The sequence below is a fragment of the Microcebus murinus genome, chromosome 16, assembly GCF_040939455.1.
Source record: "Microcebus murinus isolate Inina chromosome 16, M.murinus_Inina_mat1.0, whole genome shotgun sequence".
Taxonomy (NCBI): domain Eukaryota; kingdom Metazoa; phylum Chordata; class Mammalia; order Primates; family Cheirogaleidae; genus Microcebus; species Microcebus murinus.
The window spans coordinates 34459864-34478025 of record NC_134119.1 but is presented as its reverse complement, the minus strand read 5'-3'; the positions used below and the strand labels follow the sequence as shown (position 1 = coordinate 34478025).

The 18162-nt window shown below is 41.4% G+C and overlaps 1 protein-coding gene across 3 annotated transcripts in view; it reads right to left on the bottom strand.

The window, feature by feature from the left end:
- CTNNBL1 (catenin beta like 1) overlaps positions 1-18162 on the bottom strand; it is a 164944-nt gene that overhangs the window by 46238 nt on the left and 100544 nt on the right. For all 3 annotated transcript variants that reach the window (XM_076011114.1, XM_012754875.2, XM_012754874.2), the window contains one exon: positions 17416-17597. In XM_076011114.1, the coding sequence (XP_075867229.1) occupies positions 17416-17597 (182 nt within the window). The remainder of the gene's footprint in view (positions 1-17415; positions 17598-18162) is intronic.

Here is an 18162-nt window from a genome sequence, read left to right as displayed (position 1 = left end):
GACAATCAGCCTGAATATTCATACTGTGATTTTTTTCCTTGTAAAGAGTCCTTTTCAATGATTAACTCACTGTATTCTCAAACAGCCCTAAAAGGCTGGGAAGGCAGAGCAGAACCCTATCAGGGCATGACACACCAGGGCTGGGTCCACACATCATGCCTAAGCACGGATGCCAGGATCTCCCACACTCCAGCCTCATCAGCAATGTCTCTGCTCTCCCGATTTCCCACTTTCCAAGCATCAACCTGCCTTGGTGCAGAAGAGATCAATGCCACAGCCCTTAAAGCAGGCATCCAGGGAGGACTTCTCACACTCCTCTGAAAGTCCTCCCTGGATGCCTGCTTTAGATAGAAATTCAACTGGGGGGGGGGGCTGTTTCCAGGGCTTACTGGGAACGATCTAAACCTACCTCTTCACTGCTTTCATCTTACTCAACAGTCCTGCCTTTGTGCTCTTCAAACAGTCACTACGTATTCTCCTATTCCTCCCACATTAAGCAGCAAAGTCCTTCCAGCCGCTGCAGCCTCACCGACTGTTGAGCTCCACATACACTTCCCTCAGGCTCTAGGGCTTCTGCGGATTTTCACAGAAACCAGAAAAACCTGCTGCAGACCCAAGGCGGCCTTATGTTCATTTTCTTGAAGTCTGACTTCTTGACCCTTCTTCCTTCTGAGTGAAAGGACAGAAGGAATTTCAGTGCTGCACTAACATATTCGTTCATTCCTAGCCTGAAACTAACACACTTAAACCATTCTATAATCTTTCACACAAAAAAACTACTGGAAAAACATGCAGGCATTTCTGTTGTGAAATGCTTTGGGATCATATTCTAACAGGGATCGGACTCGTCGCAGGGAGGAGATAAAAGAACCCAGTTAATCCTAAAAACACACTGCATTTGTGGAGAACGATTCCATGCTCTGTTTCACTGACAGGGCATAGTCAACAGCATATATTGCCAAATACATTAAGTATTTTGTTACCATTTTCTCACAAGTTAATCTTTCTATGCACCCAGTGCAACCATTTCGCAGTTATGCAAATGAAGAACTAAAGGCCTGTGAGATCTACACGCCTTTCCCAATAGGTCTTTCTTAAGAGAAAAAAACATTTATTAGTATTACGTGCCAGATTACCATGCCAAGTGCTTCACATACTCTTTCTCACTGAATATACATGACCACCCTTGGAGTGAATCATTCTCCCCATTTTACAAATGAGGAAAAATAAGGCCCAGAGAGGATATGTGCCTTATTCAAAGTTTCAGAGCTAAAAAGAGCCAGAGACTCATGAATCTGACTCCAAAGGCCAGCCTTCTCTGTACTGCCCGCAATCTGCCATTCTAGTGGTGAACTAAATTTACTAGCACCCAACTTTCCAGGATCCTGCTTAGCCGAATGAATTGTGAGAAATAAGCAGAGAGTCTATTTTGAACAAAGCTATAAACTGAAACTCCAATGTCCCTTTTTTATACAAAACAGATGGTTTCTGGCAAAAACTGACTTCAAAGTAATTTCTGTGAAACAAATCCTACTTGTCTACCACTATGGAATTCGAGATGCATTCCCAAGGAAACAGTTCCCCAGCCTGCTTCATCATAAATATCTGGTAAAGGGGAATGGTGAGCAGCCTCGGCAGATGCTAGGCATGGTGACAAATCAGGAGCAGTGCGCCCTTGCTGGTAGCTGTACTCTACAACTCCCCTCGCCTGGCGACGTAATCTTCCCTGTTCAGGGAGATGCCCCCACCAGGACTAGAACTCTCTGACAACACCCTGCTAGCTCCTAGAGACTACATGTGGTAGAGTGTCCCACACACTGGCTCAGGGAGTAGAAAACACAGACTTTATTCTCCAGCAAGATAATTAAGTGCAGTAATAATCAGAAAGGCACTCTTTCTAGGACTCAGTTTCCCCACCTGTCTACTGAACATTCTTCCCAGATCTCAACAGCTATAAAATTCTTCCCTTTCTCTATGTTTGTGTTTCTCATGAGGGTCAGAGGGCAGGGGGTGGGGGGTGCAGAGGATCCCACTGACTGGGACAGTGTGTGTGTATTTGTGATGACTGGAGGTTGCCACTGGCATGCAGTGGGCACAGACTGCACAGGATAGGCCAGGATTTTGTTATCCTATATAACAAAAAAAAAAAAATACCTGGTTCAAAGTGTCAACAGTGCTAAGGGTGAGAAATTCTGATCTAAGCTATTTCTGATATCTAATGGTGTGGGGCTGAACTATCAACAGATCCTAATGTTACCCTATATATTCCAGCTAGAAAAATGCCCAAATCCAAGGTTCTCATTCATATCAGTTATCAATTTTATAAATTAAAAATTCCACATGAAGTAAAATTACATGATATCTAGGGCTGCCTTAACATATTCCACAAAAAAGGGGGGAGGGGATGAAACAAGATTGGCAAAATGTTAATTATTGAAGTTGGGTGATGGGTACATAAGACTTTAATATACGATTTTTTTCTATCTTTGTATATTTTTGAAATTTTCCATAATAAAAAGTATTTTTTTTTTTTTTTTCTGATTGAGTCTCATTGTGTCTTTTGGGATTAAGATCCCAATTTGTTTAAGAGAAGCTGACCTGGCCCAGATCCTCTGCACGCCGGGTCCCCCTACTAGTCTTGACAAAGACAGCAGTCTGGCTCATTGAGCTTATAGTCAAACTCCAAGACCACAACACTGAATACCTGCTTTTCCCAGACTCCCATCACATTTTCTTTGCCTGTTTATGTGCTTTCCCCCCTGACTACAAGCTCTTGCATTTCCTGTGCACTTAGGAAGTTCCTACTCACTTTCAGTCTTTCTATCTCCCCAGGGAAGCTATTGAAGCCTCTCCCTAAGTAGACTGGAAGTCTACTTTTTCCTTCTGTGCCTCCAATTGCAACTTGTACCTACCTCTTTTATAACCTCTAATGTATTTACTGAAATCATTATTTATATGTTGCCTCCTCACACAAGGGTGAGTGCCTTCATCTGTGTCTCTCAGGGTCTAACACCTTGCCTGGCATCATTAAGTGTCCAACAGATAAGGGCTGAAGCACTGAAGAGTGGATGAATGCATGGAAGAGGTCAGTTGAGGTTCCCTTTGAGCCAACTTACAAAGGTTTTCACTGAGACTTCCTAAATGACTCCTAGCTCTGGGTTAACTTCTTAGGATGAGCCTCCAGTTATCAGGCAGTGTTCAGATGTAGGCATCTTTCATCTTAAAGATTAATCCTCAGCTCATTACTTTCAAAATGCCTTCTGTTATCTGGGACTCTTGACAGAGATAAGGCATGCTAGGAATTGATATTTCCAGATCCTCTCCTTAAATAAAAAGACCATCCCCAAGAGGCTTCTAGGTATGTGAGGAGAGGAGAAGAAGGTTAACACTTGTTAAGCATCTACTACATGCCACAATACATCTGTGAAGCAGACACCACTATCCCATTTTACAGATTCCTATGACTCAAGGTGTGGTTGAGGACCAGCAGCAGCAGCAGCATCACCTGGGGGCTGGTTAGAAATACACAATTTTAGGTCTCACCCTAGATCTACAGAAGCACAATCTGCATTTTAACAAGATCCTCAGGTGATTTGTCTGCAATATAAACTTTGAGAACCACTGTTACAGATGAGAAATCTGGAATGAATTAGCTAATTAACATATGCCAAAGGTTACACAGCTGGTGTGAGCTGGGATTTGAACTCAAGTCTGCATTTTCCAAAAGACTGTGCTTTTCCCACTACACTGCTACTGAGGCCCATGCCAAGTTTATAATATAGGAAAACACATGTAAATACACTTTTAAAACTTTATTATAGCATGGTTCATTATCCAAAAACTAAAAATGAAGTTATAAAAAAAATTACATATCCCACATTACCAAATACCAAAAAATCTGGTAATAGAGATTTCCTGCCTTGCCATGCCAGAATTATAAATTTTTTGACTTTATTTCTACGAAATAGCCAATGCTACCAGATTGTTGCTTTGGTGATTAAGTCACTTAATTTTTGCTTTTCGGATGTCTTGTTCAGAGACCAAAGTACAGTATCAAGAATATGGGCTTTGGGTTCTAGGAGACATTAAACTGTCTGCACAATTTGAGAAAGTACTTAGCTTCTTTGGGGCTGTTTCCTCAGTGATAAAACAGGCTAATGATATCCCACACAGAGTTAATGTTGGAGATAATGGCATCATGTATATGCTGAAACACAGCATATACTCAGTAAATGTGAGACACCATCACCACCATCATCATCGACAGTAACCTCAGAATGGCTGATATATCAGGAAAATCAGCCTGTTAACTCGGCTAGCAAACATTGTTATTCCAAAAGTTTGTCGGCCAGCAGGCATACTTAACATAGACATGATTTATTAGTAATCAATACATTTAAGAAAGTTGTAAGCATTTTTTTAGTGATTATCAAAATGATACGCTTAATTTATTTTATGGCAACCCTGCAGCAAATGTGGACCAAATTAACAATCATTTTTTTTCTATTTTGGAGCCAGGGACAAGAAAGAAAAGTGTTACTTGGAAAAAGTATAAAGAATATAGAAGAGAAAGAGGGAAAATACTGAATGTAATACACACTACAGCACTGCCATATCATATGTGTGGATAATTTTATAGCATACAAAGCACTTTCCCCATACATTATCTTATCTAATTCTCACTGTGAAATACTGTTTCTATCTTAAAGGTGAGGAAACTGAGGTTTAGAGAGTGCAAATGATGCTCAAGTCACAGAGCCTAAGCGTAAGAATTATGGCAGAAATACAAATCCAGATTTCTGAACCCAGCCCAGGGGTCCCTTCCAGTAGGCTACTCAAGGGATTTATATATACTCCTCTCAAAAAGAGAGATGCTCAGATGTAGAAAGTCACCCCCAAGACCAGTTTCATTAGCAAGGGTCTGCAACCCCATCCCCAGTGGTGACGTACCCAGCCTAAAACATATATCCTTTAATAGACTGCATCTAAAACAGAAAAGGGCTGCTCCTCTTGAACCTGATACCTGAGAATAATTTCTGTTTGGGGATCCTTTGTTTGGCTACCTGGAAAGAATGTTCAACATCTTTCTAACCTCCTTCTCATACTAATTACAGCTCATCAGCATCTGGACACCCACAAGCAAAATCAATCTGGCTACAAAAGGAAGCCAAAGACATTTTCTTACCATAGAAAAAACAAACAAGTAAGACTGCAAGATGATTAAATACACAGAGCATTCCCCCGCAACCTGCAGGCTGCTGCATATAAAAATCACACCCAGTATTAGCAGAGTCCAGGAAGGTAGACACTAACAAACATCTCACACATGTAATTATATTCTTTATGAGCAGTGAAATGTACACAAGCTTATTTTCAGTTTATTCCCTTCCACATTATATCTTCTGTTAGATGCCAACATGTCTACCACATCCAAATATTTACACATTTAAAAAAATGCCATTTGAAAGGCACCTTCACTTCCCTTTCTTATGTTACAACCAAGTGAACTCAGACACATTAGTCTTCCTTACTATCCCAGTCCCAGCACATTCACAATACTTGGAAGAGCCAATATCACCATCCAAGCCTAGCTCACCTCTCTAAACTGCTATCACCTCTACAATCTAATCATTTAACCTGAAATTTATCCTGCCTTCTAAAAATATAGTCTAGCTTAATAACTGTATTAAAAGGCCCACCTCTGCAAAGATGCCTAAGAAACAGTGAGCAAAAACAGTAATTACAAAACAGCATATAAATCATGATTCCATTTATACAAAATTTTATGCACATACATGTCCATGAAGTTCCCAGCAATTAACTCTGGGTGGTGAAACTGGGAATGATTTTTACTTTCCCTCCATCCTTTTCCACAATTTTTGAATTTTCTACATTAGTTTATTTTATTCATATTCAGAAAAAGCAATAAAACTGTTTTTAACAAGCCTCCCCAGAAGACCCACCATGTCAAAATTCTAGCACAGAGAGAAAGTAACAAGGATCTGAGCACTCTGGCTGCTGGTTCTCAATACTGGCTGAACAATAGGATCCAGAACTTTTCTCAAAATACAGATGCTCAGAGCCTGATTCCTCAGAATTTCTGGAGGTGGGGCCAAGGCATGTGTATTTTGTTAAAGTTTTTTGGGTGATACTAATCAGCCAGGGTCAAAAACTACAGGTATTTATGTCTCATTCTCAAGAGAACAACAGGAGGAGGAAACAGGTCAGAGAGCTAAGGGAAGTGTTTACCTAAAGGCAGGAAACTGCAAGGTAATCATGCAAGGGGATGTTGAGGAACAGAGACTGGGGTTTGAGCAGCGCTGGACATCAGGCATGGATGGCCATGAGTAGAGAGGAAACAGTGAGCAGATATATCTTAAGGTCTGAAGTCAAGAAGCAGCAAAAAAAGTCAGGCAGGGCAAAATATTTGGGATTCAGAGATGGAGGTCATTTATGCAGTACGGGGCAGGGAAGAACTATCGGTAACTTAAAGAAATTGAATAAGAAAAGACACCAAGCAGTTTAAATGAGGCCCACTACAGGTGACTAAACTTGATTGATTTATGGCTTAAAAAAAAAAAATAGAAGAAAACTGCTTGTGATTCACTTTTTGGAAACCACAGGAAAATCCTAGGTTCAATTCCTAGGAATGCCATGTTCTAGCAGTGTGACCTTCAGAAAATGACAAGTTATCTATGCCTCAGTGTTCTTATCTGTAAAGTGTGGGTGATGATACACAGCTCATAGGGTCATTGTGAGGCTTGAGTGAAACGAGATAGTATATATAGAGCCTATTGGAGTACTAAGAACAAAGAAGGCCCCCACATGGTAACATTAGGAAGCACATCTCAGTAAAGATTATGTGTTAAATCTTAATAAACCAGAGCCCACAGTTAATTACTGCCTAGTTCTTAAGTTATTTCCCCCTTTTGGCATCACCTAAAAATGCTGGAGAATTACCTAAAGAGGTCTGGGTATTTCTCTACTGTTGCTTCTATATTGCTATATATATATATATATATATATATATATATAAAGGAGATACACTGTATTATAAACTATTTCTATAAAGTTTAATCAAGATTATAAATGTAAACAGAGTCATAATAACAAAATAACAAATGTATTAGTGGAAAATTCTATTTCTATAATAAGAACTGTGGTAATGCTGCCGCTAAAGCGCTAAGTTTCTACCTGGCAAAATGCAAAACATAAAAGAAAGGCAAGAGTGATAAATGTTTTTCTTTTATCATCCCATTTAAGCCCTCAACATCAAAATTGAATTTGTGCTAAATTAGCTGAAACAGTCAAAGAAGCTGAAATTAGTACTATATCTATGACCTGTAAAAATCAGAGCAAGTCCTTTTTTAGTATAACATAATAAAATAACTGGTCATGACAGCAATGACTACCGATATCTTATGAATGCTTACTAGGTGCTAGTACTGTTTAAACACTTGTCTATAGATTAACTCAGTCAACCCTCCTCACAACAGCTCTGCAGGATCCTTCCAATCTGGCTTCTGCTTAACTATCTAATCTGCTCCAGGCTCTACTCACCAACGACTGATGGCAGATTGGTCTCAGAGGATATTCCTGGGGAGCTTGGTAAAAATACAGATCCACTGATTTTATGCAGACTGGAAGAATTGGAAATTCTGAGAAACTGTCCCTGAAGACTACAATTTCAACAAGATCTTAGATGATTCTGATGGGCAGCTACGTTAAAGGCTCACTGTAGTCTGTCCCTCCCAACTTCTGTTTTATACAAGTTGCTTTTTCCACTTGACACTCCTTCACCTGGCTAACTTCTATCAAAGGTTTAGCTCAGGAGGCCACGTTTCTAACATGGAGCTGTTTCTAATCTCTATCTGTTCTCTCATCACCCAGGTTAGATTAAGAACTCCTCCTCTGTGCTCCCACAGTGCCTTATACTTTCCTCTACCTCTTTATCTTTTTATATAAATGCCAGTTTCTATGTTGTTTGTCATTCTAGCAGGGCTGCGAGCTTATTCGCCTTTCATTTTTACTCTTGTAATATAAACGCAGGTTTCTAAGTCTGCCTAGCAGGGGTGTGAGCATTTTCACCTTCCACCTATAGCACCAAGCCTGACACAAAGCAGGAACTAGTGGTTTGTTTAATAAAAGAATGAATGAAGCCTCACTGATCAACCTTTGGGGCTTTTATCCATAGAGATAGACCCTTTGCAAGGGTAGTCTAGAATGGGAGCCTCAAAGGGAAACAGAAGGGACCAGTACCTCATTCAAGAAGTGATGGATTTTAAGAGGGCTAGCATAATCAGGATCTTAAAGGAAGGTCCAGGTTAAAAGACCATTATGATAAACGGTGGCTGTCTCATTTCTCTGTTAGCTTTTGTTATGACCCAGCCTGTCCATATAAAAAGTATCGGTTCACAGCTGGCCTTCACACCCACAAAAGCCAAGGAAGCCGAGGTGTTCACATCCTATGTGTAAACATGAAAACTGGGAGAGGTAGGAAGGACTATTTTTGAAAGGAGGCTAATGTGCAGTAACTATACTACCATTTTTTAAATGTCTACATGCAAAAGACTATGTCGGATACTCATGATTATTCTCCACAAAACATTCTGAGAAAGGTTTTATCAGGCCCATTTGACTGAAGAGGAATTCAAGGTCCAGAAAGAAGAAATAACTTGCCCAAGGCCACCAGCTAGTCTGTGGGCAGAGTTGGGATTTGAAACTAGGCCCACCTGCCTACAAAAACAGTCTTCCGTCCGTAACTCTGTGCTGCCTTAGGATTACCAACTACTGGAGCTACCTTGGTGTTGGAAGAAGCTTTAGAAGTAAACCTAGGCTCAAATTCTGCTCTGCCACTAATTTGCTAAAGGGTACTTGGTAACTGACAAACTCTGAGACTCACCTGTAAAAAGAAGGTAGAAAATGCCTAATTCATAAAGGCATTTCTGTTCACATGTAAATGCCCTGAGTATATCAGCAGATGTTCAATAGATGTGAGCTGGCCATTATCCAGTTTTCCCAGCTCCCCCCAAAAGAAGAGTTGCTTCCTGGATGGCAAATACATCCTCTGTTTCACTGTCTTCCTCAATGACAAACAACTATGTTGTGCTCTACTTGGAAAAGATCTGTGGGTAAATCCTTAATATGACTTGAACCAGTTAGCAAACCAGATGTGCAACACTCAAAATCATCCCTCAAGCCTGATGAGAAGAACCCCAGATCCAAACACGTTTATTTCAGCATCCCTACAATTGTTATCTGAGGTCAGGAAATAAGACAAACAGCTGGAGAGAAAGAAAAGGAATTGATCCAGAAACTGTTCAATCATAAGGTTTTCAAACAGCAACAAAAGACAACAGCAAGACATTTTCATCCTTACTTAACATAAAGTGCTATTAGTAGTACATGGCTTAATGCCATTCTTAAAATTAAATAGTATTCATTCTTCACTTGCTTGTTGTTCTGACCACTATAATAAACTCTGGTTTTCAAAGCTGGAGAATACAAAAATGAGGAGAAAAAACCTGAATTCTCTGTTTATAGGTTATACAGAGAAGTGGAGACCTGGGGCATCCTGGTATATTCTCTGGGAAAATTTTTGTTTTATATTGCACATAGAACTGGCATGTTCACAGTCCACCTCTAGGACTGGCAGATTCAGAGAGGAAAAGCATTTCTTCAGGCAGGTATTTTTAAAATTACCAACATATAAGGAAGAAGTATACAAATTAGAAACCCCTCATTCCAGCTAATACTAGTGAAACTGTGTTAAGCATTTGACCTGTATTTCATTTAATCTTCACATGTCACCCTTGTGAGATAGATCCTCATAGTACTCTAATTTTACAATTGAGGAAACACAGGCTCAGAGAGGTTAAATAACTTTGCCAAAGTTACACGGCTGGTAAATGAGAGTACTGGGCACCAACCCAAATCTTGTCTTAATCCAAAGCCCATGTTCTTAATCATCCATCACAATAACTAGCTAAACATGCCTAGTACCACTGTCCCTTCTGCCACTCCCCTTACTGGTATAAGAATGAAATACTATCCTTCAAGGAACATACAAATGTCATCTCTTAAGCCTTCCTAGAATCCCTAGGATACTCCTTTCTCTGGGCTACCACAACCTTTAACATAACATTTATTACAGTGTGATGTCTGGGGTCAGTATTAAAATAATGGTCCAAAGAAATTAACCTTTATAAACCCCTCATTATGGTTTGGATGTGGTTTGTCCATGCCAAAACTGAAGCTGAAATTCCACTGCCAAGGCAATGGTATTGAGAAGTGGGGGGACCTTTCAGAGGCATCTGGGTCATGAGGGATCTGCCCTCATGAAGGGATCAATGGATCTGGTGGGAATGAGTGAATTCTCACTTTCCCTGGACTGATTAGTTACCTTGAGAAGGGCTTGTTATAAAGCAAGCTGCCTGTTATGTTTGTTCTCTTGGCACATACTTGCTTCTTTTATGCTTTCTGCCATGAGTTAAGGCAGCATGAGGCCCTCACCAGATGGACTGCCTAATCTTGGACTTCCCAGCCTCTAGAATCATGAGTCAAATAAGCTTCTTTTCTATATACTTTACTCAGTCTGTTATTCTGTTATAGCAACACAAAAGAGACTAAAACACCCCCATACTATGTTAGACTTCAGTAAGTCACCTCACCTCACTTGATTCTTACAATAACCCAAGAAGGTAGGTATTAATCCTATTCTTACAGGTGAAGAAACAAATTATGTACTGACCACTACTACGGGATAGATGCTGAGGAGCCTTTTATGGCAGAACCATAAACTGGTTACACATTAAGAATACTCTGAATTCCACAATGCTCTTAACTATCTTGACTGTAGCCAGTTCATGATACAAAGGTCTTAAATAAATTCATTTACCTATTCACTCAATATTTATTGACTACCTACCATGCATTAAGCACTGATAGGCACAAGAACAATTTCACCAAGTCATTTTGCCATGCAATTTAAACTTTTTAAAAGAGTAAGAGTCCTTACCACCATGACAATATGTCAAAGCACCAAGGTTAGAACCACGGTCTTCTGATTAAGAATTCTTTTGACCAGCAATACAAAGAGCAAGCTAGTTTGGACCCATGACAGCAAATACCAATGGCAATGACTTTGTGAAATGAGCATGAGGATTTGTAATCAGAAGCTGAGGGAACTGACTCCCAGGTTAGCCACTTGTCCACTGTAGGACACGAAGCCATGACTTCATTGAGTCTCAAATTTTCCCCATCTTCAGAATGGGAAATAACATGAACCTTGTTGAGGCTGTTGTAAAACTCAAATATGATCAGATGTGTTAGGATACTTCTACAGATGCTGAACACAGGTAATAACAAATGAACTGGTTGGCTAAAATTCCAATGCCCTTCGATTTAACCCAGGCATTCTCAAACTACGGCACTCAGGCCACAAGGGGTATTTTGGCCTGTTTGTTTTTTCACTTCAAAATAAGATATATGCAGTGTGCATAGGAATCTGTTCATAGTTTTTTTAAACTATAGTCCGGCCCTCCAACTGTCTGAGGGACAGTGAACTGGCACCCTGTTTAAAAAGTTTGAGGATCCCTGATTTAACCTGTATCATCATCTCCCTCCCACCAGAAGTGTCTACCTCTCTAAGCATATCTGTTCTCTTGTTCCATTTAACAATGAGGTACTCTCGTCTGGTATGTCTCTGTAATTGCTAATATGGTTTTATGGTAGATATTTGTAAAATTGCTTTTTCCCCTATGTCTATTTTCCCCCTTCCTCAAACTACAAATTTATTGAGGGGTGGGAGTATCTCTCTTACCCACATGATGGCTGTGAAGCTTTGAGGGCACAGGAAAATTGGGTGACTAAAGCAGAGAAACTTGTTAAAGCTGAACGAAGTTCAGGAGAGGTAATGAGGGCAGAGAGGGTGGCAATGAAGAGGATGGAGTAGAGATTTTTCTGAAGTAGAATTCATAGGCCTTATGATCAATTACATGTGGGGAATATTAGAGTTAGGAATGGTGTGTGGATTTCTGAGGTTGTTGACAGTGTGGAGGGCGGTGCCATTTACCAGGACAGAGAAGCAAAAAACACTGGGACAGTGAAGGAATGGGTATGGGTTTTGAACAAGTGGAGTTCTCTGCTGGTTATTAGCTGTGCCCACTAGAGCAGCTGTCCCTAACATTTTTGGCACCAGGAATTTGGTTTCATGGACGACAATTGTTCCCTGGACCAGGCAGTAGGGGAAGATGGTTTCAGGGTGATTCAAGCATATTACATTTATTGTGCAGTCAAACCTCTCTGCTAATAATAATCTGTATTTGCAGCTGCTCCCCAGTGCTAGTACCACCACCTCAGCTCCACCTCAGATCCTCAGGCATTAGATTCTCATAAGGAGTGAGCAACCTAGATCCCTCGAATGCGCAGTTTACACTAAGGTTTGCACTCCTATGAGAATCTAATGTTGCTGCTGATCTGACAAGAAGCAGAGCTCCGGCAGTGATACCAGCAATGAGGAGCAGCTGTAAATACAGATGAAGCTTTGCTTGCTTGCCCGCCTGCCCACCCGCATACCACTCACCTCCTGCTGTGCAGCCTGGTTCCTAACAGGCCGTGGACCAGTACTGGCCCATGCCAGGGAGTTGGGGACTGCAGCATTAGAGCTTGGGAGCAAGAACTAGGTTGAAGATATGGGAGTCAATGGCAGACAGGTGAAGCTTAAAGTGGCAGGGAGGAGATGAGATCACCCAAGGAGAGTGTCCAGAGTGGGGAAAAAAAAAAAAACTGGGAGAAGACACTGCCAATCCTCTCAAAAATGAATGTCTGAGGGATAGGCAGAGGAAAAGGATCAGGAGATGGAACACTAGGAAACAGCAGCCTCCCCCAGGACAGGCATTCTGTTTTGTTCTGTCTCCACAGGACCTTCCATATACTAAGGTTCTGTTATATCTTGAACACTACAGGACCCCCAATAAAAGTTGTCTTCAAACAATGCCATGTCATTACCACAGCTTACCATGGAGATTTTTAAAAATATTTCTTTTTTGCCTATGCTCGCTAACCTCCCTTCTTTTCTGACTTCAGCAAAGGTTCTGGCATTTCCCTCTTTTAACCCGAGTAAGTGGCGTGGGAGCTCTGATCCACACTTCCTCGCTGTTAGGAGGAAGCACATGAGGCAACCACATGCTTCTTGACATGTGGAGCCCACCAGAATCACTTACAATCTTCGCTGATGACAGAAAAGTATTGTTTAAAGCGTTGACCTGTTATCAGCTACTATCACTATTGAAAAGGTAAAAATGTGTGCATATACCTAGCACACACACCGCACACCTACACACTGCTGGCTAGCTCACCCCCTTAAAGCTCTTAACAGCCTCCAGGGGAACCATGTTAAAACAGTGCAATTAACTAGAACTGCTACAAACTCAATAACTCATCTACCTAATGAAGCAATACAAGGAAAACTGGACCTATTTTAATAAGAATTTTAAAAAGAGACAGAAGTAAAGGTCAGATGCCATTTCTGGATCCCAGCTCTTTTCCTCCTCCCTCCTACTCTGAAGCAGTTAATACCAAGGAGACAATACATACTGCACTATTCTTCATAAAACCAAGGGAGCAGCTAATCATGCTATTGCACCCAAGGGCAAATTATTTCTTTCCAACCCATCCTCCAAGCTAAGTGCCTCCCCTGATCTATTTCTGAAGATTTTATTATGCAAACCTGAATGGATTTCAATTATAATAATTCTTTTCCTTCCCTACCCCAACTCACAAAAGAGGAACGAAATTACTAGCAATTCTAGGTTATAAGGGTGGTTTTTGCTTTTACCCCCCTCTCCTGAGTCAATTTAATCTAGGTTCTCCTCTCTCAACCTCTTGTGTTGGCTTTGGGAACACAGCAGTTTTCATGCCACCCTGCTATTTAGCACAGCATGACTCCTGACATCCCCATCAAGAATGAGTTTGCCCATTTCCACACAGTTCTTATAGAGCAATTAGACTGCAGGCCAGTAAAACCTACACACCCTCCTCTGGCCCTCCCAGTGACCTCTTAGAAGGATGTGAAGGACCTCTTAGATACATGTGATTAAGGCCCACAGTGGGCAGAAATGATGACAGTTTTGCTAGAGGAGAACTAAGACTTCTTAAGGTGCCTACTTTATTCTGGGTCTATTCTAAGTATATACATGGCATCTCACTTGATGTGTGCAACCACCCTATGTGGTAGGCTCCAGTCCTACTATTTTACAGATGGGGCAACTGAGGCTCAGACAGCTTAGGAATTTGCCCAAGATCACATAGTTCATAAGAAGCAGATCCACCTGTACCAACCAGGTCATACTGTTACTGTAGTAGTTTGGGGAAGGTCCTAAGAGATGACAGGGGCTGAGATTGGACAGGATGTACTTAAAGAGGGTAACCAGGATGTGTGACGAGCCCCTGAGGCTTGACAAGAATCAAAGGAGAGAATGCAAGGCAGCTCACTAGAGCTTCTGGACTGGCGAGCTAATTCCCAGTCGGTAGTGCTTAGTTAGAGTTGGATTACCAGAAGAAGCTTGGCACAGGGTGGCCTCATCTATAAGGAAGTTCTATGCACAACATGGCTCTTAAGGGTGTGGCTCTAAAGAGGGGCCTCTGCCATAATCTCCAAGCCAATGTGACAAAGTAAAACTGATGGCTAGCAACCCACTCGTTTTTGTTTCCAAAAATGCTGGGAGAAAGACCATTCAGTCCAGGTGTTTGACTCCCAACCAGCAATCTGATCTGCCTTGTAGGGTTCTTAGGAGAGCCTCAAACCCGTCTGAATTCAATGAGCAGTCTTTCAGGGAAGTGGCTGTTCATTCATGCAGCCGATAAACATTTACTGTGCATCTACCACATGCCAAGGACCTTGCTAGGCAATATGACTCAGAGGTGACAAGGCCACTGGCTTTATAATTTTAAGAGCTTCAAAGGCAAAGTCTTGTAACCAAGAGTCCATTGAATAGAGAAGGCTCTATCCTAATCTAGGGGTTCATAGTATGCTTCCCTGATAAAATGACATCAAAACTAAGGAGCTGGAGGATGAACTAAAAGGTAGCCAAGCAGACAGGTCAGAGAAAATCACTGCAGATGGAGGAAAGAGCACAGTGGAATCCTGGGGGCAGGAATGAGCTGGGCGTGTTCACCAATATTCCCAGCAGTCTGAAGCTAGTGTGCCCTAGCTTAGTACACAAACCTGGCCCAGCTATGTCAGAAAGGCTGGCATGCAGAGAGCAACAGAGAGCACAAGACTTACTCAAAGGATGACATAGGATGAAGAAACCTTGCACCATGTGTCCTGCCCTGCTCCATTCTCACCCTACCATTCATGGCTTAGGGCTGCTTTGCCAGCAGCAGTTGGCAGGGGTGGCAGGAGGTGTAGGGCTGTACTTTCTCCTTGGGGTTCACTTCTGCTCTCAGGGTCCTGGTGTACTCAGGATGCAGAGCTCATCCTCACCAGCTATTACAGTCCAAACATGCCTTCGAGGAGCTGTCTTACCAAGTCACTGCCCTCACTAATATCATGTTATCGAATTTCTAATATGCGCACTCTAAAGCGAATGTACTGTTACCAGCACACCACTGGGCACATTTGTCAGAAGGAAAACAGATGCTCACTGAATCTGTCACTTCTTCCTCTTCTTAGTACCATGCACACAGAACAAGAGCCTGCCAAGGGACGTTTTCCTTCATATTCTCTTCATGCATGCTCAAGACATGGCATCAGGTCTCTCAGCAGAACCCAGCAGGTCAGCCACAGCATAGTCCTGGAGGAGTTTCCTGGATCTCAGGGCAACCTCAACAACTAGGGCCTGTGCCCCAGAGCCTGAAGGGGCAGGTATCAGAACTCCTGGTTCACTAGTCTAGCTCCCTCATTTTACAGACAGGGAAAGAAAATGCAGGGCAGGGAAGTTAGGCAAAAGGTTTAAAGTCACACAGCTAGTTAATCATAGAACTACAGCTTGGTTTCTTTCTTAGCTCATTTTCTCATCTAAAAAAAAATAAGAATGTCACCAACTACTTCATAAACTGTGAGGCCTAAATATGATACCAAATAATGCAGCAGTTCCAGCTACGTGGTAGTGAATGGATGGTGACTGTCTGAAAATTTTTATCTCCTAGCTCTCCAAGACTCCCCAACCCCCAATTCCCTCTCTCATGGCTTCATTTTGATGAACTAACACTGGGTGGGTGGAATCCAACAGTAGGATTAACATATTATAGCTAGTGTTTGGTCAAAATCTGATCCGAGTTAAACTGAAATCGCTACTTGTTCTCAGCTCTCCAGCTTTTGCACTGCCAGTTCTTTCTTTGCTCCTGCTAGACTTTCTGTTGTTACTGGAGAGCTGATTTTATCAGAGAAGATATCATTAGAGGTGAACACTGAAGACATGCTACCTTCCCTTTAGCCACTCCAAGTTGGAAGAGACTAAGCCCAGGTCAACTGACAAGAGACAGAATCTCTCAAACTTTCATCTATGAGGGCAAGGAATGCAAAAGATCCTGTAAATATCGATGCCAATTCTACCAATTACTGACAAAAAAAAAAATCACCCAAACCATGGAACAAATATTGCTTCTGAGAAGACAACCAAATCAGTCAGCTAGTCAGCTTAGGTTCTCCTCCTCTCTCATACATGCTACCTCCTCACCTCCCTCCACCTGCTCCCCACACTTTAAAATAACCATCCAACCATGCAAATTCCCTGGTGCAAGTGTCTGCTAGCCTCCAGCAGACCTGTCAATGCTCATAAATCTCTGGCTTTCCAGATTGCACTGCGGCTATTTATAGGGGGGAGGGACACAGCAGGCCACTAGACAATAGTAGGAAGAGATTGGCCTAGCAGTAACTACTCCAGTTACAGCATCGCAATTCATGGCACCAATTTGCTGGGAGTGTGCACCATCAGGGAGGAGAAACATAAAAAGGGGAATCTGGGCTGTAAATAGTTTATTTCGGCAATTCCTGATGTTGGCTGAATCATACTTTAGTACAGAAATACATGAAAGCACCACTCCGGAGGTGACATGTGTTGCCATCTCATTACTCTTTTCAAAAGGGTCTTCCATCAGAGAGACACCTCGCTACAAATTATAGCAAAGAAAACAAAACCCTCACATGTAGGCTTATTAACAGTCCAGAAGGAATTGGAACTTCCAGGATTCAAACAAGCAGGGAACTGGTGCAACAAAGGCCATCAGAGACCCGGGGTCTCTGGGTTGCTTTTCACACATAAAAAATCAGAAGATAGGAAAGAAAAGGGTAGCATGCTTCCTATCAAGAGCCCAGTCCCCAAATGCATGTCAGAGTTTTTCAAAGTAACTTTTATTCATCCCTTTCTCCTAATATACTTAAATTAGGCTGACTTCTCTAGGGAATCTTACCTTCGTGTTCCTTCTCAGTGGTCCCCACTTTCCTGATATTCCTGGGAGATTTCATGAAGAGGGGAAAGATGGTTCGTAAGCCAAGAATGTCAACAAACTTATGACAGTTGTCCGTGCCCTCGGGCCCAATCATAGCATGATCCAGCACTTTTAGGGCACTACTCCGGGAGATCTTCTTTTCCCTGTGAAAAAAAGAGATTGCACATAAGGCATTTCACAAAGAAATTCTAGTGTTAAAAGAAAAAGTAAATTTACTGAAGTACTCATTATAATGGGAAAAAAGAAAGAAGGAAAAAATAAAACCAACTTAAATGCCCATCTATGAGAAAATGGTTACATTATGGTATATATAAGTAGATGATATACTTGTTAAAAATTAGGAAAGTCTGTAATAGGATGAACAAATTCTTATAGTCAGAATGATAAACACAAAAGGTAATATTAAAAATTCTACATGAAGCATTACCATACCACAATTATATGAAAAATATGCATTTAAAAAGACAGGAAAGAAATAGATCAAAATGCTATGAGAGATTATTTCAGGGTGGTAGAATTATAAACAACTTATTGGTCTTTTTTCTAACAGCTTTATCAAGATATAATTCACATATCTTAGCCATCACCAGTGTCAACTATAGAACATTTTCATTACCCTGAGAAGAAACCATGTAGCCTTTAGCTATCACCCCTCTACCCTCCCTATCCCACTTCAGCCCTAAGCAACCACAAATCTACGTTCTGTCT